The 26,688-nt window shown below is 38.1% G+C and overlaps 1 protein-coding gene across 1 annotated transcript; it reads right to left on the reverse strand.

Annotated features, from left to right (window-relative positions):
• Positions 1-2,720: 2,720 nt before the first annotated feature.
• Positions 2,721-24,655, reverse strand: SYCP1 (synaptonemal complex protein 1). Its single transcript, XM_085564027.1, is given in 30 exon segments — positions 2,721-3,707; positions 3,793-3,879; positions 4,175-4,321; positions 5,195-5,395; positions 5,533-5,592; positions 5,849-5,923; positions 8,297-8,389; positions 9,040-9,150; positions 9,740-9,856; positions 10,713-10,775; positions 11,456-11,518; positions 12,380-12,461; positions 13,106-13,176; positions 13,426-13,543; positions 14,021-14,124; positions 14,738-14,787; positions 14,790-14,831; positions 15,375-15,455; positions 16,117-16,184; positions 16,623-16,807; positions 16,940-17,034; positions 17,496-17,604; positions 18,035-18,108; positions 18,727-18,796; positions 19,186-19,244; positions 20,878-20,951; positions 21,119-21,186; positions 23,047-23,093; positions 23,264-23,339; positions 24,531-24,655. Coding segments are annotated over 30 exon segments (2,712 nt in total). The 5' UTR covers positions 24,609-24,655; the 3' UTR covers positions 2,721-3,563.
• Positions 24,656-26,688: the final 2,033 nt, after the last annotated feature.

Here is a 26,688-nt window from a genome sequence, read left to right on the forward strand (position 1 = left end):
GAAAGGGGTTTACAGAAAAATGCTGAAGCTAAACTTTCCCAAAACAATGGGGCATACATAACTGTATCTTTTCCTCAATTTCCCATTCCCAAGGCCTTTCTAAAACCCTTCCTCCACACTACCGTGCCAGCGTGATAGCAACACCAAGGACAGTTGATCCAGATCTCAGGCCCAAGAGCATCAACAATGTAGACAAAAGAGAGAAAACAAGAAGGATGGGACTTCATGGGCTAAAGTTGTAATTGGACAATTAGCTCCAATACGCTAATGGACCAAAACTTATAAAAGTGTGAGACCCCATGACCTGTTGTCCATTTTGTGGCCATTTTGGGTTTTGCTGCCCAAAGTGGATCCATTGAGGCCTCTTAATAAGTACTTACTGTATTCTTTAGCTCCATCCAGTCTCTGTTCTAGGTCAGCCTTCAGCAGACATCAGTTTTTGGTGACCCAGAAGGCACACAGGGCATCTGGGAAACCGCTGGAACAGAGCCAGAGGAATGTTCAGCCCTTGCCCTCATCCCCCTCACTCTTGCAGCACTACCAGGGGCCCAGCTGCAGTCCAGAGGGTATTGGAGCCCAAGAACCTTTGGACCTGACAGAGACGTGTGAGCGGATAAAGGGATATTCTGTTTAGCACCTAAGTTAGGTGGGAAGGGGTGTTTTGTGCTCTAGAATCCAGGGGGGGGGTATGGTGTTCCTCTCTCCTGCTGGTAGTAAGGGCAGATGATCTCTGAGAAGTGGGGTTAGATTGCAGTCCTGTGGTGCAAGGGGTAAGCTCCTGTGCTGCAAATCTGAGGGCCAAGGTTTGAATCTTGTCTCTTCTTTCTCTCACTCTCTCTCCCTGATTCTTTCAATTTCTACTCATAACAGTTAAAATATGCGAGTGTTGTAGTAATAACATCCCAAGAGACAGTCCCTCGAGATTAATACTGAGACACCGGGAGACCTTACCAGGAGGAAGTCAGGGAAGACGTTGTTTCTCAAATCCAAACTTATCAGACTCTCTGAAAAGATCTGGCCAATACATGAACTAGAGAACAATCAGACATGGCCTGAGTTTGGTAGTTTGGGTAAGAGACTAAAATCAAGTTTAATTTCCCATAAACACAAGGGTAAATACTTAGGGTGCTTAGGTGAGCTAGAGTATGCAAGGCTTTTTATGGTGTTAGCATGTCAGCAGATCCCAGCAGCAAGGCACCACCATGGCAACCAGAACAAAACTGCATTGCTACAGATGGTTGCAAGGATGCCTTATTGTCAGGGCTGGGTGCAAAGCACTGACAGTCTTGTCCCCGTGTTGCATCCCAAGACACTGAGGCAGGGATGTCTTGGGAGGAGACACCCCTTTAGGTCAGAGAGACAAGATGCTCTCCCACAGTTCCTTGCTGTTATATGTTGATGACCCAAGTCACACCATCCTTGCTCTCCTCCCTAGTTCTAGAATGTTCCCTACTCCCGCTTTCCTATTAGTTCCCATTCCCTGCAGCTCCTCCCCTGAATTCCAGTTGTTTGTGGCTCTTTTGTCCCACCTTTGCACTGCTCTCATTCCCTCAACCCATTGGCTCTCAGACCCAAAGCTCCACCTCCCTTGTACCACATAAAATCCTGGACCCTACTTTGTTCTTGGTTCTTTGTCCCTGGACCCCTTCAGTTTCCTGGACCACTGGAACTCCAAAGAAGGAACCCCTCCCACCTGTTTACTCCATGACCTGCACTCACCATCTACAGTGCAAGCACCTGGTGCTCCCCAAGCCATCCCTTTCCTAGAGGAGACACTCTGGGGAAGGCGGTGTTCTTGGCAGTGCCTGGTGCTGGGGGATGGGCACTGAGGACTGGTTTGGGCTGGGGGGGATTTAACTCCCTTCCCAAGGGCTTCTCTGGCTTGGATTTGGGCTGGAAACAGAGGGAAGATTCCAGGAGGCTTTTGTTCCTGCCCAGAGCCAAGGCCTTTCCTGTTCCTCATCCTGCCCCGCCAGTGAGGGGGTTGGGGGTGCAGCAGAAAGCGGGAGAGACACAGCTGGGACAGGTGACCCTGACTTGGTCCCAGGGAATTCCCGACCATGTGGAAGAAGAATCAGTCTCGAAAGAGAGGGCAGAAGCAGAAAGGGGGGATGCTGGCAGTATGGCATTTTTGTCCCCAGGTCACCATTGCTTGGGATGGAGCCCTGCTCACCTGGGGACAGATGAACACCCACCTGCCTGTGGGAAGCAGGGAATGAATTCCTGGTTTTGCTTTCTTGCACAGCTTTTCCTTTCCCCATAGGCCTGTTTATGTCTGAGCCCAGGAGTTTGGTCTCTTTCACCTTCTGGATTCTCCCCCATCAGGTGCTTCAGCAAACTGGGGATGAGGCCAGAGAAAGAGACACCCAGACATGTAGCTGTGCACTGTTGCCACTGCCACAAGTAGGGGGACCCTCATTCCATTTATGGAATCAGGCACAGAAACCTAGAAAATACCAAGGTTCTAACTGATTAGTTACTGTTTGAGTCTAGAAGTAGGCAGTACAGAGTTCAATTTTTCACTTTCAAGTGCTCATGGGGAAAACACAGTATATTCTTCCAGATCTCTGCACAATATTTGTTAGCTACATACAATAACAAATCTCATTTACATCACTGCTGAACAGCTCAACACAAGGAACCTAAACTACTGGCCAATCCATAACACTACACAAGAAGAATACAACAAATATGTTTTGCTTCCCACTTCAGCTGAATTTGGGATTCTCAATTTTTCATTATAACTTAAGATGTACTTGTAGTTTTCTTGTTATGTCTAGGCTCTGAAGTAGGGTTTGTCATTGTTGTGAAACCAAGATTAATCAAGGATCAATACAGAAATAGATGTTCTAATCTTTCCTTACACTTCTGCTGGTCCCTAGGAAGGCTGGTGGGTGATTTCTGTCTGTGTTCAAATATTTAAAGCAACAACATCTAGTACCACGCTTTTTATTTCAGATAAACAATTTAATGGTATCTTATCACTGTTTTCACAATCTTATAACATGCATATTTTGCTCCTTATGAAGCTGAAACCTTTTGAAATACAAGTAATTCTACTGAAATTTTAGAAGTTTCAAAACCATTTCAACATACTGAAAACAAAATAGTCTCAAAAGACAGGTCTAACAGCTGTTAAAATGCAGGAAAAAGCAAGAGGACTTCAGGTAAAAGTCCATACATTTAACAGCCACAATTCTTCCAATAAGTATTTATGTGTTAAGAAAAACAGAGTAAATTTAAAGGAACAGAAGTTCTTTAAAACCAGAATTTCTAATGCCAGAAACAGCTTTGAAACGACTTTCTATGTAGTTATACTTATTTCAAAATTTTAAATTGGCTAATTTGTGTCCCAACATTTTGAAGCAAAGGGAGGAAGGTGGAATATGCTCTGCAGGGGGAGGGAGTTATAGATCTATGAAGTTTATATGTGTAAAGGAATGAACATAGTATTAAACACATTGAGTATGACAGAAAAATGTAACAAAGTACTAACTCTAAGACAAAAACAACCCTGTGGTGGCACCAGTAAGCAATGCCTGGGCACTGGGTATTTCTGCATTTTAAGTAAAGAACTTTACAACATCTTTAATTTTTCTTTTCCTGTCCATTTTGGAAACCGCAGTCCACCCCGCCTCGCGTATTCTCCTCATGGTTCTGAGTTTCAGGGCAGAGCCTGGAGAGTTCACACTGGATGGAGCTGGTGTCTAGGAAGGAAAAAAAAGCCATCCGTTAGTTTCTGTAAACAATCTGATTAACTATTCGGTTTAATCTTATGAAAGGCTAACATACCTTTTTTGGTGCTGTGGAATGTAACTGTGAAGCTTGTGGATAACTGTCGTACAATTTTTTAAACATTTCTTCTTCCGAGACTATGCTCTAATAAATTAAGAAGTTACTTAGTCACACTATATTAAAAAATACTTTTTCTTTCCCCCTGATATTAAACTATGATAAAAAAAAAAGTTAAGATGTGATTATGAGGCATAACAGTTCAATAGAAAGAATGTTAATTATGTACATACAACTACAATTCCAGAAAGAAACAATAAAGTAAAAATATAGACGTAAATATTGGCTTGAATGTGGAAGCCCAAACTCTTTATCTTCATTTTTAGGCACAACAGTGAGCACAAAGGACTCTTCAGCACATGATTTGTCCTCTGATTCTTACCAGGAGGTCAGTGTGCTCAGAGCTGTCTGACTCAGTATCCAGCTGCAGAAGCACTTTCTGCTTTTTTCTTGTGCTCTGCTCTGAAGCTAGATTTGTGCTTCTTCCATTTTGCATTTTATCTATTGGAGGAGTCTTTATAATATATGTCTGGGAAAGAAAATTTTTATATTTTTAGATTATATTTTATGGGGTAAGTAAAGAATCTAAACCCAAACTCATGACCCATTTTACAGTCTGAGTGCCCAAGAAGACACTGAGAGATGTGGTGGAACTATTTTCTATCCATCCAAACATGAAGCAAAGATCCAAACAAAGTGGGGTGAGATGGAAATATAATTTTTTTTGGTCGCCAAATGAGGAGAATTAACAGGAAGCTATGGAAGAGCTGAGTTTCATGGCACATTGTCTTTAAGTTCTTCATGCTTATCTGCAGAAATCAGGTTATTCTGAACTGTAGACTATATCAAACTGTGGACTATATCAAATATCTAAGAAAATGGAAACCAACAAAACTGCAGGAAAAGGCTTTCAGAGAAATATTGATAGCTATATCAAGACTGGTGTTCCTTAAAATAGTCTTTTCACTAGAAGTTAAACTGAGAAGCATTGCAATGGTCCAGTGCAGTCCTTTTTTAGATAGATAAATCAAAATGGTACTGAATTCCATTGTTCCAATACGAAAAGCACAAGTGAACTCCTGACAGGGAAGAAGGATAAGTTCTGCAGTCAGGACTACTTTGGTAATTTTTACAGCTATATAAGCTTTTTTCTCTTCCACAGAGAAAAAGTGCCTTTACAAATGGACACTTTTAGAACTAAGTAAAACAATTCTAGAGACACAAAGCAACAACTGAGCAAGAAGAATTACACACTGGGAGCCCTTCCAGAAACTGCTGTCTGATATCTCCATGGAATGGTATGACCCTTTAAAATCCCTTCTTATCCCAGGGTCAAAATAAAGCCAAACATCTACAAAGAAGTAAGAAATACAGGCAGAAAAATGCAACAAGAAAAATTCACTGTTAGGAGTTAAAAAATTTCAATGTTGGACTGCCCAAGGGGCTTCCTGTGCAGGTACCAAAGGAGACTGTTGGTTTTTTTTTTCACCATGTTGACTTCCACAGGAATATAATTTGGAGGCTTTCTATTTTTGACATTAATAGATTCACTGTATAGATCTAAACAAGGTTTAGGAGTCTCAGGAACATAAATTTGTATTTTCTATAATTTAAAAAGTTTTAAGTTAAAAGCATTCCGGTGTCTTTTGCTGAATGTAAATAAATTATCATGGCACTCTAATTGATTCTACACATATAAATACTACCAAATTCTAAAACTAATTAAAAAGTTAAAGTTACCTTGTGTTTCTTTTCACTTTCAGGAATCATATTGCGAGAGTGCACTTTTACAAGATTCTCCTAAAAAAGAGTTATGTGATAGGAAGTAAATATTTATTTGAATTTAGTTGTTAAAAATATTTTTGGTGTGATTACAGAACACAGTCTATAATCACAGATTTACAAAGTTCACACAAATATATGACCAGATTTAGTACAACCTCAGCATTCAAAAGTCATTGTTTTTCTATTCAGTTTCATATCTTATATAACTTCTCCTACAGCACAAGCCCAAGCCACATCTCTCACCCACACTGCTGTTAGTAAAAAACTCCACCTTTTCTTCTCTTTCTGCTTTCAGTTGTTCCTTAAGGGACGACAGTTCACTGTTCAAACATGAGAGCTCATTTTCCTAAGAACAATTAAATAAACGGTTAACTATGCATAACCCAGAAAAAAAAAGAAAACAGTCCGAAGTGAGACAGTAATTAACAGGGATATTCATTAGATACAAAAGATAATTCTATTTGCTTTTCAACCCTATACTTGAAGCTTTGCTTTAAATTGTTTTAAAAAAAAACTGAAAAGAAACAGGTACTTGATCAGAAGTGCTCAAGGTAATACCTTAAAACACTTGGGAGAACAGGGGTGTAAGGGCACAATCTAACTATTTAAAACAAAAGTTTCCTATTCAAAGTGAAGTCAGAACATGACACACTGTCTGGAAGAGCAGACAGAAACACTGCTCCTCCAATTTATTTTTAGAAACATTTGGCGTTTTTAGTGCCCAGAATAAGATCTGTAAGAAAAAAAGCAAACAAATAAGTGATTTTCACTGTTCAGTCCCACTAAAGCAGACAGTTAACTTCTCCCCAAGTATTCAACAGGAAGAAGTAAAATATGGCATTTATAATTATATTACACCTCAAGGTGTGTTGGTTTAACACAGCTTGGCTATCAGTGGAGGCAGAGGAAGCCATGGAAGCAGCTTCTGAGAGAGAAAGCTGTTTGTAAAAAATGCTTATTATATGATTGGCTCTTCACAAATGTTAAAATGAATCCTGTATGTTTTATGTTGGAAAGTTATGCTGTATTAATCTCTTTTAAGCAGTGTGGTAAATACAGTTTTTAGGCTATAGCATAATATTAAAATAGAAACTATGTGATGTAAGCTACTTTTTGTAACTAGCTCAAGGAATGGATAAGATAATCAAGAAATTCTTCGCAGAAATAAAAGCAACAAGACACCAAGATACCAAGAAAAGAATTACTGCCTCCTTATGGGAATGCTCAGACTTCAAGGAGCCAAGAAAATTGATTTACAGGATGAGGGTGGGAAGTTAAAATTAAACAGAAACACCCTGGTTTGCAAAGGAATGTCTGAATTATGTATGAGATATATGAATATGCAACAGGCTATTGTTTTTAAGGGGCAATCCTTTGTTAGCAAGGTGTGCTTTGTGGCAGAGTGCAAGGCACCCAGGCTCTGTAATTCTTTGCTTTTTATTGTCTCTTGTTATCCTAATTTTTATTACTGTTTTCATTACTATTAAATTTCTAAAATTTTAACAAAAGTGAATGGTGTTTTTCACAAGTTTGAAGATTCTACTATGTCCAACAGAGCCAACTACTGAAGGCTCTGACAACGGCCCAATTTAAAAAGTTGGTAAAGCCTCTGCAATGACATATTTAAAGAGGATAAAAACTGCACACATTTTTTCTTCTTCTTCCGAGGGGTGGAGAGGTGCCATAGCTGGGGCATGCTGAGCAACTCCCCAGTACAGAGCCCAGGGGAGATCAACCTTTCAACACTGCAAAGCCCTGTGAGAACTTTTCAGTTGACAGAACTTAAGAACAAATGAACCTGCAGACAACAATCTTCTCCTGAATCAGAGAAAAGGCAAAAGTGAAGACATGTGAAAAGAACATAGTGTCAATAATTTCAGTGAGGGGAAGGAAGGAAAATAAGTGCTCCAAACGTCAGAGCTGAGATTCTTTTGTAAACTGTAGTGAGGACTATAATACAACAGTCTCCTTTTAATTCACAAGGCACATGGGGAATGCAGAGATCTACTCACAGCCCATGAGAAAAGCTGCTAGTGCTGGAGGGAGTGGATGCTAAAAAGCTGCAATCTAGCAGGAAATTCAAACAAAGAAAATAAGAGAAACAGGACCCCTGCTTCTAAACTAGAACAGCTCCTCCTGTAAAGACTACACCCCATGAACTAATGACCCATGCAAAACAGTTGTGGGAAGACAGTTTGCCTGTGAGAGGGGCTCACGTTGCAGCAGATTGGGTGGGACTGCTACTCGTAAAAATCAAAACCACACCGGAAAAGTTCACAGAGAACTGTCTCTGGTGGGAAAGATCCAACAGCACAGCAAGAAAAGCAAACTCTACACAAACTGAAAAAAGATTTTTAGAAGTCACAAAGATCACATGTTTTGTCTCTCTGTGCTGTCGGTGGGCAAGAGAGAGGGACTGGGAAAAAAAGTGTATTAAAGGTTTATTTTAATTCTCATTACTCACTTTTAATTCTATTAATAATACATTTTCTTTATACTACTTAAGTTTGAACCTCTTTTACCCTTGAAGTGTTTTTCTCCTAATCCTTATCTCAACTCAGGAGCCCTTGAATTTTTCTTTCCCCTCCTCTATTCATCTATAGCAGAGAAAAATGAGTGAATATTCTTTTGTGTGCCTGGCACTTAGCCAGTATAAAACCACTACACAGGGACATCAACCCCTTCATTGAATTATTTAACATTGGCAAGAACTCCTTACCAGTGCTCTTTCTGATGATAACTGCTTCTGATGTTTCATTTTATATACTTTTAACTCCGCATCTTTTTCTTCGACCATTTTATCATACTCGTTCTGTATTAAAAAAAACAAACCAACAACAAACTCAAAACATGTCACTAAATGTTACAATTATAGAGCTATCCAGTCTTAAAACATCCATCATTTTCTCAAACCAGGCTCTTAAGATCCACAAAGTACCATGAACAAACACTGATGCTTCTGCAGAAACTGTAAAACAGAAAATGCACGATGCAAGTATTATTTTGTGGACTGGCAGAGAGTGCCTTATTTCTATGCAACAATATGTGTTCAGCACCTAGGACCCAGTTGTGCTATCTTTATTAATGATATCTGCTAAAGATATTGCAAAAGAGAGTAATAGAAAGGTAAACTAAAATGTGTCAAGCTAAACTGCTGACAGTCACTAAATAACCTCCTCAGAGAAAGAGGTCAAACCAATACTGAAAAATACTGCATTAAGATGGTATCAAAGGAAGCCTGAATTTTAAAAATAATCTAAAAATCCCAGAAGTTTAGATAAATTGAATGTATCTGTCCATATGAATATTTTCAAATTCTTCAAATGAATTTGATTTTAGATGATGCAATGTCAAGCATGTGTTCAGCTTCTTTTTCCCAGATTCAGGGCTTTTTCTGGTTTTGAAAGGTTATTAACATGGTATCACACATTACAAGTCACAGCAATCAGTAAAATCTCTTACCTTGTGCTTTTCCATAAGTGCCACCATTTCAGCAATCTTATGCTGACATCGAACATCAGTTTCTCTCTGTATCATTGCTGTTTCATCATAAAGCAACCTCATCTTTTCTATCTGTTAGTAATAAATTGCATTTCATTTATAAACATAACAATGTCTTTTTTTTTTAATCCTAATTTAATTTCTTCTTCCCTCTGTGGGTGCAAAGTATGTAGTCCTACTTGGGCTTTATTTGCTTTTAAGATCCTTTTCAAATGCCACATCTTTTATGCAGATTGTTAAAATGGGCAGGATCAAAGGTACATCCATGGCAGGCAAGTTTGCTTCAAACTAAGAGGCCTTTTCAAGCACTCTGCCCTAACATTTCTGAGCATTACCACCAAAAAATGTGTGGGCAGAAAACTACTAATATGGGAGAATTTATAATGTAGTTTAACTATGCTGACTTTATACCAAGGGTAGAATTTCTTTGAACTGTATCTTGTAACAAAGAATTTTTAACAGAGTTCTTATTTTCAAAGACATATTCAAATACTTAAATTCAAGCACCTCATCTACTAAAGCTTTGCTCACAGGCATACACAAGAAGTCCCATTTATGTTGATAAGATTGAAATGTAAGAGCAAGGACTCCAGCCAATAGTTTCATAAAAACATATTAAATTTTAAAAAATTAAATCGCAGTAAAAATTAACACCTCTCACCTCTTCGCGAAGTTTATTTTCATTTATTTTTCTTGTTTCTATGTCTTTTTGATAGATGTCAACTGCTTCCTTATGCTGCTTGTTCATATTTTCCATCTCTAACTGCAATTTATTCACCTTTTGAGAATGCAGAATTGTTGATGTTATTTTATTAGTTTAGGAATTACTATGTTAATGATTTTTTTCTTACCTCTTATTTTTGAGCAGAAACTCAAAAATACAGTTGCTTTTCAGGTATATTATTAAAATGATTCCTATTTAAAGGATCAGATTTTTTTTAATAAAGAATTGAACTTTGGCCTGGAGTCAGTTAGAAAATACTCAAAGAAACAATGGCAACAGCACAATGGGGAAGACTGCCCTAAGCAGTCACCCTAAATTATATGAATGCCTCAGAAAAAAACAAATACAGATGGAGATTTTATTCCCTCTCTTGTAAATCTATATAAGATTTTCACAGGTTTTATGGTACATTTTCCTCCCAGCTGTTCATTTTCATTACAGTTTTTCCTTTTATCATATGAATATCCTCAAAAAAGGATATTTTTATTTTATTCAAGTACAGTAACCAAAGCTGGACACAATATTCCCATCAGAGGGATTGCCACAGCAGAACACATTTAAAGAGCAGCCTAAAGTAAATAATATATATATGTCTTTCAAATGCTTTTCTCTTACAATGAGTTTGCTGAACCCTGTTTAGTCCACTATCAACAAAAAGAAAAAAAAAAAAAGGAACAGATTAGAAACATAATTAATTACAATGTGAAGTCCATCTCTTTTAAATGTCCAATAGTCAGTGCCCAATGATTAAAAATGGAAGCATCTTCTAAAAACTATGAGCTTATTCCTGCAAAATCCATATCCCAGCTCCATAAACCAGTTCAGCATGTATTTAACAAGTATTATCATTAGTTACACTGGGACTTAAAAACACTCACCTCATCTTCTATGTGATGCTGTTCAAACCTACCTTTCCTTCATAACTATTGGCTTTCTTGCTTTCTGCAGTAATTTTCTTTTTCAGCACCTTATTCTGTTGAAGTATAACAAAACAAGCACTGTACCTTAATAAGTTAATAGAATTATATAATGGTTTAACTGCATCAAAAATGTCAGAATCTTCAAAATTCCAGCTTTCATCAGGCAAATAACTCTGTTATGCAGCTCAGGTTCCAGAACAATTCTTCAAACAAAAGAATGCTCAACTAATTACTGTAATAATTACAGTTTCTTCATGACCTTAAGAAAGGCTCCTCCTGAGCAACAGCAGGGAATAACAAATGAGGTGCAGAATGGGAATTAAAACTAAGATGCCGCTGACAGAAGGTTTGAAGATGTCATGACAAAAAATACAAGTTATCTATTTTTACAGTGAAGTTACTACAATTTGTGCTAGTGCAGAATTCTTTTCTACTAGTGGTAACTGAGATATTTATTGCAAGTACATAAATCATACTATGTACTAAATGAAAACAAGTAGAGGTTTATTAAATATATTATTTTTGTAATTGCTTTTTTCAAATTAAAGCTCATTTAACAAATCAAGTGATTCCAAAGATGACTCCCTAATTTGCTCAGGGATAGAATAAGAAAGGAAAATTTTAAAATTACATCTGTGTATCTAAAGGTATCACCGCAGACACAAACCTGCTGAAAAGTCAACCCAAAATACCATGTGTTTATGTATTTGTGACATTTAAAATCTCTACATACCTCCTGCTGCAACTCTTCAATGCATTTGGTTTTATTTTCTACCTGTTTCTTTAAATTATTCATCTGAAAGAGATATTTCAAACATTATTAGTAAGTTCTAAAAATTACTCCCTATGTTAGCAATTCCTGTAAATGTTCTCAAACACGCACTTGGACCAGTCTGGTTTATTCCAATGGAACTGAAACACAAGCTGATGTGTTAGAATGATCAGAGTTTTAGCCATAAAGCACTACAAGATGTGAATTAATGACAGTGAACCAGTTCCTTAGTGGTTATAGAGTTAAGAAAGAAGAAAAAAAAAAAAAACTCAGTATCTTCACAATTTAAAAAATGCAATTGTATAAAGTTCCCTACAATCCATGAAAAAATTAATTTTCCCAATTATTTTCTAGAATCTTCAACTACTTTTCCTTTATTGAAATTTCATTTTCAATACTCTTAATCTGAAATTACAATTGTAAATCTTTGAATTTTACAATGAAATTTTGAAATCCATTCTAATGCTAAAAACCCCAGGTTTCTTTGAAACAATAGTAAAAACGTAAAAATATTTGGATCTATTTAAGCTAAAATTCACTTTACATATAAAAAGCTAATCCAGAGCCCATCCATGACTGAGTGGGTATATGAAAAAACAGAAAAGCAGGTTCTCTGTCTGCCTGAAAACAAACAAATCTTTAATATTAAACTTCCCAGCAAAGAGTAAGAATCCTAGTGACTGTTCTTGTCTTTAGAAACAACAGGGCTCAGCATGTGGACACACAATGTCACAGCTGGCAGCAGCTGTGAAAGAGGAAAGCCTCTGGCAGAGATCACATCCTCCCAGGCAGAGCTTTGCAGAAGAAATCCCAACAAAGATTTTACATTTAGATTCTGCCCTACAGGTTATGTAACATATTTTCATGACACATGACGCGACGTACGTTTTCTTCTCTTTCATCCAGTGTACTTTTAATCTCTTCACCTGTCTTTGCCATTTTCTCCTTCAAAGACTCCAGTTCATTTCTAAGTGCCAAATTAACAAGCATTAGTAAATATTTACTTACTGCCTTTAACTTATTTTCAGTACTTCTAATAAACCTATTTCTATTTTCTAAAAAGAGCTGCTAATGTTGATGGGAATTTCTTAAGATGTTCAATGAAAATGTTCTTAAAATGAAGCCACATGCCTAATAAGTCAATATGTGAACTGCCTATACTTTTTTTTATGTAGGAAAATACATTCCAGCTAACCTAAGGAAAATACATCCTAATCTGGAATATTGTAATGCAGCTGGGAGGCTGCATGTCTATTTAACTGATGATACAGAGAATTCCAGAGAGTAACACTTATCCAGTTTTGCCTTGTCACATTTAATCTATAACCTTGAACTTCCATTTTGATTTCCTTCACACCTAAGATGTCTAATGCAAAACAAGATAGCTCTTTCTATGTAATACAAAATGATGGCAAACACTGTTCATGTAGCGAGAGGTATTTCTAATCTGAGAAAATTTCTACTTGGCCAACAGCAATTCTGAATAGCTTCTGTTTAGCTATATAATCTAGAAAAACATTCATCAAAAAACCTAGAAAGCAGCATATGAACACAACTATTTAAGTCTACTTCCTTTAACAATATCAGCTATTAATATTTGTTTTTACTTGCCTTAGTTGGCCCTTTGCCTCTTCTAAGTTTTCAACTAACTGCTTTGTATCTTCTTCTTTTTTCTTACTATCCTAAATAAAGACCAATGTCAGCAAAGAAATAAAATTCAAAGCAACTTCTTAAAAAATTCAAAGCCATCCAAAGCACACTGACCTGACTTACAAGTGTAAATACACTTCCTTTCCAATTCAAACACAAAAAATAGTTCAGGTACTCTACAGAACCATGTCATGTTGCAGCTCATCATCTGATTTGTCAAACTGAGTAATTTTTTAAATTGAGCATTGTCCTTTAAAATAAGCTGGAAGTTTATAACTTGCCTCTTGTTGTTCTTGCAGTTTCTTAAGTTCTGCAGCCACAATATTTTTCTCTTGTACTATTTGTTCTTTCTCTAGTGAAAGCTTATTGAGACACACTGTTAGTTGTTCATTCTTTAACCTAATTTAAAACAAATGGCCAAGAGGAGTAAGAAGATGCATTTTGAAATCTCCTCTTAAATTAAATATACCCATTATCAAGTGTTATTCCAGGCTGAAAAAAGTTCAGTCCTTTCTCTACAAATATAAGCTTTACAGCAAAGTCACAGGGATATAAAAGGTGACAGAAGAAGGAAAGAAACCAGAGTCAACTTTTATATAAATATAATGGTTAGTGAAGATGATGTAGTTCAAAGCAAGATTAACAATGAATTCAGGAACTTTCTCTTCCTGTTAAATAAGTCAAAGAGATATGGAACAACTACATATACTTACAAATAGACAAAGTGTAATTTAGAAATGTAAGTATATAATCAATGTCATACTATGTGATTCAAAACTTTCATTAGAAAACTATCATAGTTCATTTTACTGTGTATTAAAGCAACTTCTATATAACACCAAAAAATTAAATACTATATTTTCAAAATGGTCATACGCTTCTTGTTCAAGATCTGTTTTCAGAGTCACAAGCTGGTTTAGATAATCTTGTTCCTTTTCAGCTGCACTAGTCAGCTGTGCTTTCAAATCAGGGATTTCCTTCTGCAAAATGAAAAGGAAGACTTTTGAATATACATGTGTAAACTACAACTCATGGAGGTTATCAGACATGAACTAAGAGCACAAGGCTTTCAGAAAAACCAAACAACATCCATGTCATGTATTATCCAGACTGTATCTCTACATATCTCCATATCTGGGATATGGAAGTGGTGTGAGACAGTGAACTGACACCAGTGCTGTTAATGTCCCCTGCTGTGAGTTTAATTACCCGGTCAGAAAAACTACTAAATTAGATTCCTTGGACATGATTTTAAATGAAGACATTTGCTTCAGACTTCATAAGCTTTTGCATTCATCCAAATAAAAAAAGACCAAATACACACCAGAGAATTCCAGTTTTATATCACAGAATAGAAAGGCAATCAATGGGGTTGCATCTTCATCCTTAGCACAGCTACTGTAGGAGGGCAAGGGGCAGCAGTCAGGCTCCTCTATGCAGAAGTACAGAGGATCTCCTGCTGTCACTGTGAGGAGCAGAGCAGTTCAGGGTGGGACACTGCTATGTGTGCTATTTCTTATGAACTTGTATACAAGTCATGATGTGTAGCTTCACTACTTATAAAAAACATGTTACTATTGCCCTGCTTCAGACCTCTCTCATTTGGAGAGCATTTTCATTTCTCTCTCCAAATTTTTCTCTCTTTGCAAATTTTCTACAGTAGCCTCAAGATTCTTCTTCAGTAAAAGTCCTCCAATTTGCCCATTTTAGAAAATTAGTGAAACACTCAATGCACAGATTATAACAACAAGCAGACATAGTAAAATGCACACCTGATTCCACACTGTCTTAACTTTAGCTGATACAGTTTCTTGTTAGACTTGTAAATACAAAATCATAATGAAAATAAATCTCTATTGGGAGTGTACTTCATATAGCTTAGACTTCTGTGACAGAAAATGGGCCTGTGTCACAGTACAGTAGGATTCACAGAGGCCAGAGCTAATTACCTTCCAATAAGTAAGAAAAAAATGGGAAAACTTTATATGGCATTTGAATGGGCATGAACAAAGAAGGAAATAACCAAAAAACTTGACAAGGAAAACAAAAACATGGGAGACAAGAAAAACCAAAGCACAAGAAAAACAGTGGCAATAAACAACTTCTTCAAAGAAAACACTGAAATACTGTGTGAGAAAGTTTAGTAGAAATGTTAAGATAGCCTAGACAGTGTTTATTTATGGCATTTAAGATACTTACAAAGCAAGAGGGATTTAAAATGCCATGAGATTAATAAAATGAACATTTACCAGAGTTTCTGACAGCTCTTCAAGTTGCACTTCTTTATCACATTTCACTTTAGTCATCTCTTCTACAGCACATGTAATGTAAAATTAATGGAACAGAAATAACTTTTCATGTTTAGCAGGCAGTATAAAATATTTACTTGTTTGTAAACCCAGTTCTCAAAACTTGTTGGATTAAGAAACTGTAAAGCTGATTTATGACTTAATCTAAATGAAGACTTGAAAAATTTTAATAAAGACATTAGCAAATCTGTATCTGATGAAAAACAAATTATTTATCTTAAATAAAATTTAGTGCCTATCATGTTGCCACAATTATGACTTCAAATAAACCATGGACTGTAAGACTAGAGTATTCTCCAAGTATTGATCTCCAGCATAGGGAGGGTCTACAGAACCTTAATGGGAGGGTTTTATCTCTGCTACAAGCTACAGAAGTCACTCCTGGCACCTGCAGTTCTACTGATCTTAGCTGGAAACCAAAATTCATGCATGGATGGTCTTACTATTGGAGCCCTGCACAGCACTGCCCTTTGGCTGTTGCCAGTACCAATGACCCCCAAAGAAAAGGGAGTCAGCTGAGTAAAAATAAATTCAGGCATTCCTGACAGGTACAGGCACTGTAAAATAATTTCTCCAACTCCTAATGACAGTCCATTTCCAGAAAACAGCAGAAAATATTTTTATTACTCCCTAGCTCATTTTCTGCCTTTCTACAAGCCTTACCCAGTTCAGCAGATTTATTTTGGAGCTCCAAGGCAAGCAGCTTTGAATCGTCTTCATATTTCTTTAATCTATGAAAATGGTAATTAAAAAACCCCAAATGTATAGTACAAAGCACTGCATTTTAAATTTAAAGGACAATAAGACAAAGTCTTACCACAAGCACTTTAAGAACATTTACCTTTCAATAGGCAGATGATATATCTGCCTGCAACTCATATCAAATTTCACTTTTACAACTTCAGAACAGTAGACATGAAAGCAAACAAATACACACTTTGAGAAATCTGTATTTCTTAAAGACAGAATTATGAAAGTTGGAGGGGGCAAACATTTACTTTTTACAGACTAGTATCAACTATCACAAATAAAAAAATTACATTAAATTCTCTGCATTTAGGCCACTGTTTCAAAAAATCTCCAAATTTCAGCTTAATTTCAAATTGGTTTTGGTTTTGTCATAGACTGCAACCTGTAAAATCACTCTTCCAATTTAAACTTTAATTTACCTATCTTGTTCTTCTTTCAGCAAGCTTTTCAAATTGGCAGTAGAAGTCTCAAACTCCTCTGTCAGGGTTGCAAGCAAAGCCTTCATTTTTTTACATTCTTCCTCCTTTTCTTCCTTTTCTCTGGTAACCTGAACTAATGTTTTCACTGTAGTCTGGAATTCAGTTTCTAAGTTCTTTTGCGTAACCTTCAAAACATGATATAATTTCTAAACATGTTTTGCAACAAACAACTACAACTGTTTCATATCTAAAGTATCTATATTTATGCAAATATTCATCTAGTCTATTTATACTGTAAAACTGTAAGCAAGGTGTACCTCTGCCTTTTGCAGTGAAATTTTAGCCTCTTCCAGCTCTGCCTTCAAATGTTCCTGACTGACCTGGGATTCCTTTAACATTTCTTCTTCATGTACTAAGCAAAAAAATATGTATGCTTATATTTTTTAAAATAGGATATTTACTAAAATGTTGCTAAAAATGGAAAATTACATACATTTAAAGAATTTAACAAAGACCAATGGTACTGACATCATATCCTATAAAATACATTGAATACAGATTGCTTAAAAATATTGAAAATCAAGTTTTGAAAAGTAGATTTCCTCAGTGATATCTGCATGACTGTAAATTTGCAAAACTGAAGCAACGTTTTTTTCCCCTTGCAATTTCCAAAAGCTCTCACTGCTTCACTTGTCCTAAAAACTACCCTGCCAGTCCTGATCCCACATGAGCAGCTTCTGTTCCAAACAAAAATAAAGGCCTTCAAGCCCCCAAAATTCTGCTGCCAACCAGCAACAGAATAAGACTATTGTGACCCTATTTCCTATGCTTCTATAAACAATTACATTTAAACAGAGCAGACAGAACTCTTACATTTTGCTTCTATTAAGTCAGCAATCTTATTTTGTGATGTCTGCAGCTGAGCCTTGATGTCTTTTATTACACCATCTTTTTCATCACTCTGTGTAATAAGAGCTGAAATCTAATGCAAGAAATATCATAATGAAGTCTGGGAAAAGGACAGATACTAATTTTCATTTGTACCCCAGCTACGACAAGCAGACATTTTGCTGTCTGTCATTCAAGTTAGATTAGATAGATAGATAGATAGATAGATAGATAGATAGATAGATAGATAGATAGATAATATTTGGCTAGATATAATCTTAGCCAAATATTGATCAAGTCACATTACTCTAAATAAAGAAGTTCTCTAATTCAAATCCAAACCATGAATTGCAGTAGACTAAAGGTACTGAAACATCACTAAACTTAGCAGCTTCTGACTTAAATGAAGCTTCAGATGTTATTTTGTCTTTTTTTACTAATACCCAGAAACACTACTTAGCTCTTGCATTTCCCCTTTAGTCACAAATAAAGCTCTACATATTAGATGGTAAGACTGAGCAAACCTGTTTTTCCTTTTGAATCACTTGCAGTTTGCATTCTTTTTCAAACTTGTCCACTTTTTCTGCTTCTTCTTTTACTTTTGAGACACAGTAATATCCATAGTTAACATTCTAGCTGAAATATACTCCAAGTTCAATACAACTTCCAGTTTAAGATTGCTTGCAAGTATACAGCTGCACAATTTATTTCCCAACAGTAATTGTTGAGGCAATGTTTGAATTTATAATCAAAGTATCTTTTTTTGCCAGCTTTCTACAGAAATCATCCATTACTCCATGTTTGTTACAAGTAACTAACAGAAAAAAGCATGTGAAAATGAAACAGGAACATAGTAGCCCATACATATAGACAGTGAGCATTTAGCTAAAGCTTCTGTAGCTAAACACTAGTGCATTATTAAAATAAACAAACTACAGGAAATAAGTATTGATCTCTAGACTGTACTTCACAGACAAAACTTGGACTTTGAGTGATTATTTGAAAAACAAAGTTCCAAATTTGGCCCAGTGGAACAACAATAAAAGGGGCAGGCAGTGAACACAGGCAGCATGAGTAAAAGAAGGGTCTCAGTGTCTCAGGGTGACCTGCTCACTATTCAAGCACTTCACATCTATCTGCCCTGACACTGCACGTGGAATAAAAGCTATGAAGTACAAAACTGTTGAGCCAGCAGCTCAATAAACAGAATTCTCACATTTGAAACTCATTTCCAATCTGTCGTTCTCTGTTTGCACACGAAGCTCTTCAAATGCCACTGTCATTCTCTAAAAACAAAATTGAATATTTGACTTTCAATGCTGGAAACCCTGGGAACTTCTCCAGGGGTTGCTGCCAACTTCAGCCATTCTGAGAAACCACCAGGTAGGTGAAACAGAGCCCAAAAAGAAGACAGAAGCTCTGGCAGTCACCCAGCACTAAGCACATATCACACAGATCACATGGATATACACCCCGTGCACTGCTGCGCTCTCTCCAGTGAATGTGCTTTATGTAATACAAAAATAATTCTTGAAAAGGGCTTGAAAACCTAGCTCCCTGCATCACACATGACATGATACACACACATGATGGACACAAATAGCATCTCAGCATAAACATGTAACTCAGCAAATGCACATAACCCACATTCCTTTTATCAAGCTTGGTCACTTACTTCTAGGTTGTGGTGAAGTTCCCCATACAATTGCATTGTTTCTTCTTTTTCCTGTTCATCTATCAAAGCAAGAACGTACAAGTAAAAGAATCCGAGCTGTTCAAGTCATTATACTTAATCAGCATAATGAATTAAAAAAGGAATTATCAGCTCCATTCTTATTAAATAAGTCATTATGAAACATGGTGCCAAAAGTTACAGAATCTACGGAAAATGTGTATTTCATTGAAACATTAAGCAACCTCAGCTTTTAAATTTCCTTCCCAATGTATTTTTTTTCTGTGAAAAGTGTAATTCTGGATCAGTTTATGTAACTATATTAAGTATTATAGTATTGATGTTGTTGATAGTATTTGATAAACTGTAATCTAGGGTTTAGCACTGATTTTCTTCCTATCAGCAGAACTGTCATTAAAAAATTGAAACAACACTCCATGTCCATATTTTCCTTCTTTCCTTTCACTTTTGTAACTGACACTATTTTTCCCTAAGAAAACAATTAAAAAGAGAACAGTAAGAAACACAGCTATCAAAAAAGAACAGTACATCTATACACAAGTGTTTCTAGAATTAAGGCTAAAAAGACATAGACACTTCTTAAATATCCAAGATCGAGTTAGTAAAATTCTAATGATTATAATAACAATTCTAAATTGCATATAAAGTAAAATTCCCAATCAATAACATGTTTTAAAACCTGAAGAATTTAAACTTCATTAAGTTGTCCAACTGTCTTGGCTTGTTCAGTTTCACAAGAAGAATTCTAGTTACTCATTATACCTTGAGGTTAGGACCCTTTTCCCCCACAAATGTGTGATGACTGAAAACAGGAACTGCCAGCTCAGGAAATTTGTTCGAGAGTGCTGGGAATTTAGAGTAAATTTTACTTCCTAAAAGCAGGCATGAAGTGTCACTTCATATGTCTGTATATATTCACAGTATCTGGATGGGACTGAAAGCCTCCAATGGGCTGACGAGACTTGAGACCTGCCCTGCTCTGGAGTGGCTGTCTGCTGCCCTGATTTTTAAAAGTGTTAAATTTTCTTTTATAGCTCTTTTGAAAGTTTTAAAGTTCTCATAAAACTTCTTTAGCCTTCTGATAATGTTTACATATTTGAGAGTCAGAGTTCCTACACAATTTTATGTATAAATAGAATAGTTTTCATATTTCTCTGTGGGTGGAGAGAAATGATTTATTGATCTCTGGACCAGTGTGGCTGGAGAGGTGGTAATTTCATCCTCCAACCCACAGTCACCTTTGAAATTCTGTAAATACCAGATGTTTGAATAAAACTGGGTATTTTTCTCCTTTGAACTTACCAAGCTTCTGTGTACTCATTTCCTGTCCAATAGCAACAGCTGTCAGTGGCTAATCAGGGGTGTTGGCATCACCTCAAACCTGTATCAGTGTTTAGGCACACAAATAGCTCCTAGGCTGGCAATCTTTCAGCAAACAATTTTACTGGCTTCAAAAGTCCTCTGGATTTAGCATTATAAACCATACATCTGCTAGACCTGTGCCTTCAAATTTTGTGAGCCACTTAAAATTCACTTCTCATTTTAGGAGCCACATCCAGTTGATCCCAACTGGAAAATTTATCTGAACAGCACGAGAACTTTCTTCTCTTTGTGAATTTAGAGCAAGCTAGAAGTATATTTACTCTCATAAATAAAAAATAAAAAAGCACTTACATTTGCTGGTCTTCTCTGTGAAGTGAGAGCAGGTTTCCTTAAGCAGATTACACAGATGCCTCGAAGCAGCAGCTCTAAAGGAGGGGAAAATACCATTTGTTTTCACAGGAGTGCACAGTACTTTGTGTATCCAAGGAGTAGCAATGTAAATTACATTCAAAATGTAACAGCTATATAAAACTGACTACATGAAAACCGATTATTTTCACCACAAAAGTATATACTTGGTTCTAGTACTTACTCTTTCAAGAGATCTTTATTCTCACATATCTCATCTTCCAGTTTCAAATGCAGTTTTTCATTTTCAAACTAATTTCATAGGGAACAAATGCAAAAAGACACTGTTACTGAAAAATATATTAGAAATGCACTTCAACTTCTCAAATCCCTCATGAAAAAGTAATTTTGGGCATCAGTAGGCAGTAGTTTGTTTTAGCTGGTATTACATGCTGAGTCATCCTTTGCATGAAAGATGTAATAATTAATGAACAATAATTTACCAGCACCTGAGACACTTGCAGGTATAGTCTTCATACACACACTCACACAGGAAAAGTGTATGCACCTTCTCAAAATAATCATTTTCTCAAGGCAAAAACCAAACTGCAACAATCTTTAATATTTAATTGTACCAATGATATTGTCATACTAAATCAGGAAGCACTTTATTTATTCAATATGTACTATACAATACTGGCCTGCAGTTCTTGAATAGTTTTATTCTGTGCCTCAATAATCTTTTTGTCTTCTTGGAGTTTTCTTTCCTTTTGGTCTAGTTCTGATTCCACAGTCAGTTTCCACTGCTTGATCTTCTCAGCCTCTTTGTAGAGTTTTGAGAACAATTCATTCATTGTTTCTGTATTCTATTAAAACGGGTTCCACAATTTAATCTCAAATACTATCTAATTAATACTGTTGTAGATAACATATTTATCTCTTAGAAACATCACAAGAGTAATATTTTCCACAGATGGTGATATAAGCTTATATATGATAAGGAGCCAAAGTTTAAATCTTTGTGCATCCTCTCTGTATGTATCAAAAAGCATTACAGAGCACATAGGAGAAACAAATACAATTAAATACCCCAAACCACCTTCAGACATCACCAAATAGATGGTCCTAAAGACATGGATAACAGCAGTCCACCAAAACCAATAAAACTTTTGCTAGAATTGTCAGTGAAGCTGAAATTCCTTCTAGTAGGTTCTTCACACCATTTCTTTCCTCTCCTTCTGACAGACACTGCTGACTTAAGTAAAAGCAGCTTCAGAGACTTTGCCCAAGAGCACCTGTGATATTGCCATCAACACACACATGGAGCAGGAAGAAAAACCAGCACCCTTGTGCCCTTAGGACACTTTGAAAGTGTCCTACAAGCAGGGCTGGGCCAGTGGTCGAGGCAGGAAAGAGCAACACACGAGCCCAAAGGGCCGTGAGGTTCACATACAACACCCCCAAACACCTTCCTTGTTTTGGCTGCGTCACAATATTGCTGCAGTCCTGATGGTACTTTAAAAGCTGCTAGGATTAAAAAAGTCTAGTCCTCAGGGATATGAAAATCAGCAGGGAGAGCACAAGAAATGTGGTTTATTTTGTGTAGCAAACAGCATTTTGTAGCTGTAAAGTACAGAAGCTATTGCAAAAAAAATTGCTTTACTGAGTTATGCTAAAGCAGAAATATGCTCGTAAAGATGCTGTGAAAAGAATCGATTACTTGAGGAAACCACTAAATTCATTGTTTTACAGATAAAATAAAGCCAGACAAGGCAATTGGGATAATCTACTTCAGTTTTCCAAAGAACACTCTGACTTCAACCTTTCTGCCCCTCAACAGAATATTCAGAACCAGTTCCACAAGGACACTTAAGGGTTTAAATCTTACTCTAATTAAAGCTCATAGACTTCATAGGCATTTCAAACAAAGAAAAAACAACAACAACATTGCAGTCACCTTAATTTTTAAAGATCTGTCTCCAGGCATGTTCACTAAATCAGAAATATCTCCTTTAAGTGATTCAGCTTTAAACAAGAGACAGAAAACATTATTCCCTTTTGACTACTTCCTTTAGCCCTGAAATATCTACTGAATAATGCATTAGGCATTGACTGGGAACAAATTCAAAAGACCCCAAGGAATTAGACATGAAGAGTTGATACTTAGCTGACCTCTTCATCTACTTCAGAGCAAAGTTTTACTTGCTGTGAAATTGTATCTGAAAATTGAAGAGATTTTGATCAATGTATTTCTAAAAAAGCAACAGTGAAACTGTATTTAACAGTTACAGATATGAAACTGTGAGACTACTCATGAAAATTAAAAAACTTGACATTATATAAAAATCTAATATCTAATATTTGTGCATGGCAAATACTTTAATCCTACCTGAATCAGTGATTTCGCCACGGTTCGACATGTCAAATGGCAACTTAAAATCATCATCTGAGCATTTGTTAAAACCCTGCACAAATTTAAAAATTAGTTTCTTATGGGTAGATTTGTAAAGAATAATTATAAAATCCAAGAAAAAAATCCATACAGATGATAGAAAATAATAGAATAGGAGTGAAAACAGAATCTATATATTTATGACAGTAGAATTTTTCCTTAATAAAACAGCTGCCTACAATTTTCTAAGCCCAAGGTATTGGTAATGGCTTTGGAACTCGCTTGCTTCTTACTTCACAGTGCTTTACCAAACTATTGGTCTCCTGCAGTTTGCTTTATAGACTGTGGCCAAAGGGGAAGCTTTCAAAGCAGGGAACCCAGCGGCTCCTGACTGGGCACCAGCACATGTAAAGGATTCAAGGAGACAAATTACTTTTTTGAAGACCAGTAGTTGATATTTCTTTTTTACTTTACTTCCAAGGGCAGTTCTAAACCACATCTGGTTATGTTTTAGCATGAAAATACCCTTTTACAAGGTTTTTATGTCACAGAAGTTCACCCTGTCAAAAGCTGTCAATCTGCTGTCAGAATATCCCGTTTGAATCTCCACATATTTCATAAGGAGCTTTGACATTAAAAAATAACTTGTTGAATTCCCATAACTCAGTTTGGAGACAGAACATTTTCACTGCACACTTGATCTGGCGAGACCAAATCATCAACGCCAGTGCGAGCATCTGAGTGGGGCTCTCTGTGCTGAATTACCCATATCCAATGCGGATTTACAACACAGAGCAGATGCTCGAGAAGATGATTCCCTTCAGTTTTGATAGAAAATAACAACAAAAGTCTTTGAAATTCAAACGGGTTCCCCCGGCACCGGTCTAGACATATGCACAGAAATGAGCCCAGCGCAGGAGACGCCCTGCCGCATGCAGGGGCAGGTGTGTGGGTGTGGGTGGGTGTGTGTGGGTGTGTGGGTGTGTGTGGGTGTGTATGGGGGTGTGTATGGGGGTGTGTGTGGGTGTGTGGGGGGGGTGTGTGTGTGGGGGGGGGGGGGTGTGTGTGCTGCTGCTCGGGGCTCTGCCGAGCACTCCCCGGGCACTGCACTATCCCCGCGTCCCTGGGGAAGGGCCCCTCCGCTTCCCCCCGGCCCCTCCGCTTCCCCCCGGCCCCTCCTCAGCCACGGCCTCCAGAGCGCCACAGCCCGAGGGGGCTGCCGGGGTGTGGGCCGCCCTCAGCGACCCCGCGGCCGAGCGCTCACCTGGGATCTGCCCGCAGACACCTGCCCAGCGCTGAGGCGCGGCGGCATGAACAATTTAAAGCGGTTTTCCCTCTCCATGGCCCCGGTGAAAAGGGGCGGGCGGGGCGCAGCGCCGGCAGCCGCTGAGGGCGGGCGCTGAGGGCGGGAAGCGCAGCGGCCCCTCAGCGCGGGGGCGCCGCCTAGCGGAGCGCGCGGGGCGCTGTCCTCAGGGCCCGGCCCGGCCGGACGGAGCGGCGGCCGCGGGGCAGCGGGGCCAGCGGGGCCATCGCGGGCCAGCGGGGCCATCGCGGAGCCATCGCGGGGCTTCCTCGTCGCCTGCGGACACCAAAGAGGTCCCGGGGCTGTCTGAGGGGCCGGGCGGGTTGGGGATGTCGCCGTGGTCGCCGGCCGGGGGGACCCAGCGGGACCTTCGCCGTGGCGAGGAAAGCGGGAGAGGTCTGAGGGGAACGGGGGGTCCGGCGGGGAAGGGGGGTGGGGGTCCCGCCTGCACAGGGAATAACTGGGGGAGCCCGTTCCTCCTGTGACCCCCCGTGTTGTGAATGGCTCCCCCAGACAGGTCGGGGATGGGATGCTGTGTGCCGGGCGCTGGAGCCTTGGGGGCTCCGGAAGGAGCCGCAGCGGAGAAAGGCAAGGCCCGGAGAGCTCAGGGGAGGACGAGCCTTTGCCCTCGGAGCGCGGTGAGTCTGTGGGTGCCGGCGGGCCTGGAGGCATCCCCTAAAGCTGGCACAGCCGCAGCCGATGGGATCAGTGAGCTCGGGGCTGTTGGGGGGCAGTTTGGAATAACTGTGCCGCCAGGGATGCTCAGGAGTGTCCTGCAGAGTAGGATTGTCCTACTACGACCTGAAATAACTTACGCACTTACAATAAGATCAAAAGAGCAAAAGGAAGGAAAAGAGGGAGTTTTATTTCTGACCTCTCAATATATACAATTCCAAAAGTGACGGTGGATTGATGGAAGAAATTGCCACCTCTCCAACCACACTGGTCAAACCAACAGTCCATCAATTCTCTCTTCCCACAAAGAAAAATGTAAAACAATCATTATTTACATGAACAGTGTGTGAAAACTCCAGTAGAAATATGTAAACATTAGAAGGCATAGAAAACTTAAAAAATAACTTTAAAACCTTCAAAAGAACAGGACGACATAGGATCCCTGTGCTTCAGGGCTCTGTGTGCCAGGGCAGGGACTCTGCTGCCTCCCAGGAGCAGCTCTCAGCTGGGTGCTGCTCACAGTGCTGGGGACAAGATCTGGGTGTCGATGCCTGTAACTTAGACCAAAGTTACAAGCTGCTCATATAGCTATAGTTGTAAGATGTCAATATAACCTGATATATCTATAAATCCTGGTATCAATACAATCTAAATTATGACTTTGTATATATAACCTGAATCATAGCTTTTTATACCTATATAACCTGATACTATATAACCTGAGTCATAGCTTTTTGTACCTATATAACCTGATATAAATAACTTTTTATATGATGTAATGGCTAGTATATAGTTCACCAGTTCCTTAATGCTGAATAGATGAAAAAAAGAAGAAAAAACTTACCAGGTGGTTAGCTTTAGAGATCAATAAGTATAGTACTAATGAAAACATGGCAAGTACAAAGCCAATTAGCCACAAAGCAAAGAATTTAAGCTATTTAAGATCAGACAGACCAGGGAACATCATAACTGTGCATGCTCCAGAGACAAAGTTGAAAAGTTCAGATGCAAAGAAGACCTTGGAAGCCTTCATTAAAGACCCCCAACTACCCCTGGACTGGGGAAGGCACAAGGGCAGTGCAGAAGAACTACCTAATAACCATGAGCTCATACTATGTAAATTAGTTCCAGCAGGTATATGGTGATGTTGTAGTGACATAGGGATACTGTGAAAAACACGTTCACTCTCCTATGAAAATTTAAGAAGTTTAGTAAAGGACAATAGAGAGACAAGGACCACAGAGCAAAGGTTATTAGGTCAGGTGCATCTTGCCACTGAACCAAGAGCACACTGTTACCTTTGGGGACACCCCTTAAATACCTTTTCAATTTCATCAGCCTGTTGCATATTCATAGAACCTAATGCATATCCATAAACTAGTTTACATATCCCAGGAGCTATTTTACATGGCCCCTCCTTGGGTCTGCCTTTTTAGAGCATGCG

This window comes from Lonchura striata, chromosome 32 (assembly GCF_050655825.1).
Source record: "Lonchura striata isolate lonStrDom1 chromosome 32, ASM5065582v1, whole genome shotgun sequence".
NCBI classification, from domain to species: Eukaryota; Metazoa; Chordata; class Aves; order Passeriformes; family Estrildidae; genus Lonchura; species Lonchura striata.